The 2892-nt window shown below is 38.3% G+C and overlaps 1 protein-coding gene across 1 annotated transcript; it reads left to right on the top strand.

The window, feature by feature from the left end:
* Positions 1-1254: 1254 nt before the first annotated feature.
* LOC138873162 (uncharacterized) lies at positions 1255-2250 on the top strand. Its single transcript, XM_070151605.1, has one exon. The coding sequence runs from the start codon at positions 1255-1257 to the stop codon at positions 2248-2250; it is 996 nt and encodes a 331-aa protein (XP_070007706.1).
* The last annotated feature ends 642 nt before the right edge of the window (positions 2251-2892 follow it).

Genomic DNA, 2892 nt, shown 5'->3' with positions numbered 1-2892 from the left:
AACCGAATTGAAAATTATGTGCAAGATGATAGTGTATTTGATCAAAATAAACAATACAATGAACAAGAAGAGGTACTACAATATGTGAACAACTTCCAAGGGCGAAGAAACAACAATCAAGGCCCGAATAGACAACAATGGCGACTACAAGGAAATCATGGAAATTTGAATTCAAACAATCAAGGTAGTTGGAACAATCAAAACAAATAAGGGAATTGGAACAATCAAAGCTATCAAGGAAATTGTAATGGCCAAAATAACTAAGGCAATTGAAGTGGAAATAATCAAGGCTATTGGGGAGGTAACAACCAAGGAAGGTGGAACAACAACAACAACAACTGGGGGTCAGGTTTTCAAAGGTCTCCGATGTTTCAACAACCAAGCAGTCCACCTCCCTATCCTTCCCAAGGTCTGAGCTCTTACAACAATGAGATAGGCCGAATAGAGAACATGTTCAAACAAATGATGGAGAAGAATGTGGAACAACACGGGACATGCCATGACCGTGACTACTGGGAGTGGAAAAGGTGGGGAAGCTACCACCTCAAGTTAAAAGAAAATTGTGGATGATGAACAATTCGTACAAGAAGATGAGATGTCAAGCAATAAAGTGCAAGCAAATGATGAGGTGATTATTGATATTGATGACAATGTGGAGGAGACTCAAGGGGAAGTGAACCCGTCTAGATAGAACATTGTTGACATACTGAAACCGGTAGTTCCAAAGGATAAGGTACCAATCCCAAGGCCTACTCTTCCATATCCTCAAAGGAATGCAAACAAAATGGCGAGAACCAATTCAAAAAGTTCGTTAACATGATGAAGAGTTTTTCTATTAACGTGCCAATGGTTGAGGCTTTGAAACAAATGCCGAGTTATGCAAAGTTCATGAAGGAATTGGTAACAAAGAAAAGATCGATAAATTGTGAGACTATAAAGATGACACATAAATTGAGTGCAGTTGTGCACTCAATGGCTCCTAAATCGGAAGATCCGAGCGCTTTCACTATCCCCTGTACCATTGGGAGTGCCAACTTTGCCAAAGATTTATGTGATCTTGGGTGAGTATCAACTTGATGCCCTATTCCATTTTCAAAACTTTGGGAATTGGGCAACCAAGACCCATATCCATGAAGATACAAATGGCAGATCGTACAATGAAGAGACCTTTGGGTATTATTGATGATGTGTTAGTTCGTGTTGACACGTTCATCCTCCCGGCGGACATTGTAATTCTTGATTGTGAAGTGGACTATGAGGTGCCTATTATTGGGTAGACCTTTCCTTGCTACGGGGAAGGCTCTTATTGATGTGGAAGCCGCTAAGCTCACTTTCCGAGTGAGTGATGAAAATGTGGTCTTGCATGTATACAAATCTATGAGGCAACCGAATAGCAATGAAGTTTATTCCTTCATGGATTTGGTGACTGATGTGATTACTGATGATGCTAGTGCCACAATGAATATTGATGATACTTTGGAAGCCATTTTGCTCAACATTGATGATGACGAGGAGAAAGATGGTTATGTGGAATGTGTGATTGCATTACATGGGATGGGGTCGTACACTTATGAACCACGTAAGTTATACTTGGATCTTCAAAGCCGTAAGGCTCCTCCAACAAAGCCCTCAATTGAGGAGCCTCCCACTTTGGAGTTAAAGCTATTGCCTTCGCATCTCAGGTATGAATTCCTTGGCCCTTGTTCTACTTTACCGGTTATTCTTTCCTTTTGTTTGACTGACGTGCAGCTAGACATCACATGGGCGGTGCTACAAAAGAAGAAGAGAGCTATAGGATGGACATTGACAGATATTTGGGGCATAAGCCCCACCTTTTGCATCCACAAGATTATTTTGGAGGACGGTGACAAACCCTCTATTGAACATCAAAGGAGGCTAAATGAAGCAATACTAGAGGTGGTAAAAAAGGAGGTCATAAAGTGGTTGGATTCTGGGGTTGTTTACCCCATTTCTGATAGTTCGTGGACTTCTCCGGTGCAATGTGTCCCCAAGAAAGAGGACATGACTGTGGTTACCAATGACAAGAACGAGTTGATTCCTACAAGAACGGTGACTGGGTGGAAAGTGTGTATGGACTATCTCAAGCTCAACAAAATCACAAGGAAAGATCATTTCCCACTTCCATTCCTTGATCAAATGCTTGATAGGTTGGCCGACCGTGCTTTTTGTTGTTTCCTCGATGGGTATTCAGGCTACAATCAAATTCTTATTGCTCCGGAGGATCAATAAAAGACTTCTTTCACATGTCCATATGGTACTTTTGCATTCTCGTGGATGCCTTTTTGGGTTATGCAATGCACCGATGAATTTTCAATGGTGTATGATGGCTATTTTCACCGACATGGTGGAGGATATTATGAATTTTTCTTGGTCGGAAATCTTTTGATGATTGCTTGAAAAATTTGGATAAGGTCTTAGCAAGATGTGAAGAAACGAACATGGTATTAAATTGGGAGTGTGAGCACGTGATTTTTGCCCAAAGCAAATTATTCCCAGAAATTCAAACAAAACAATTTCTTTATTATTTTACAATTTTTGTGAATTTTGGTGTCATTTTCTGTTAATTGTTGCATTGTATCTGTGAATTTTAATTCATATGAAAAATACAAAAATATGCATTTGCATTTAGGATTTAATTTCATATTTTTAGTATTAATTAGGGGTTAATTTGTTTTAGAACAAAATATGAAGAAAATAACAAAAATAGTTCACTTTTGCATTTTTAATTGTTTAATTGTGAATTCGTACCGAAATAGTTTTTAAAATAATTTTATAAATCAATTAGTTTAATTTTGAAATATATTAGGACTTTATTTTAACCGTTGCAATTTTATAAAATCAGAAAAATACAAAATATACAAGACGAAATAC

This window comes from Nicotiana sylvestris, chromosome 1 (genome assembly GCF_000393655.2).
Source record: "Nicotiana sylvestris chromosome 1, ASM39365v2, whole genome shotgun sequence".
Taxonomy (NCBI): Eukaryota; Viridiplantae; Streptophyta; class Magnoliopsida; order Solanales; family Solanaceae; genus Nicotiana; species Nicotiana sylvestris.
Note: the sequence above shows the minus strand (reverse complement) of the source record. Positions and strands in the feature narration are given on the sequence as shown.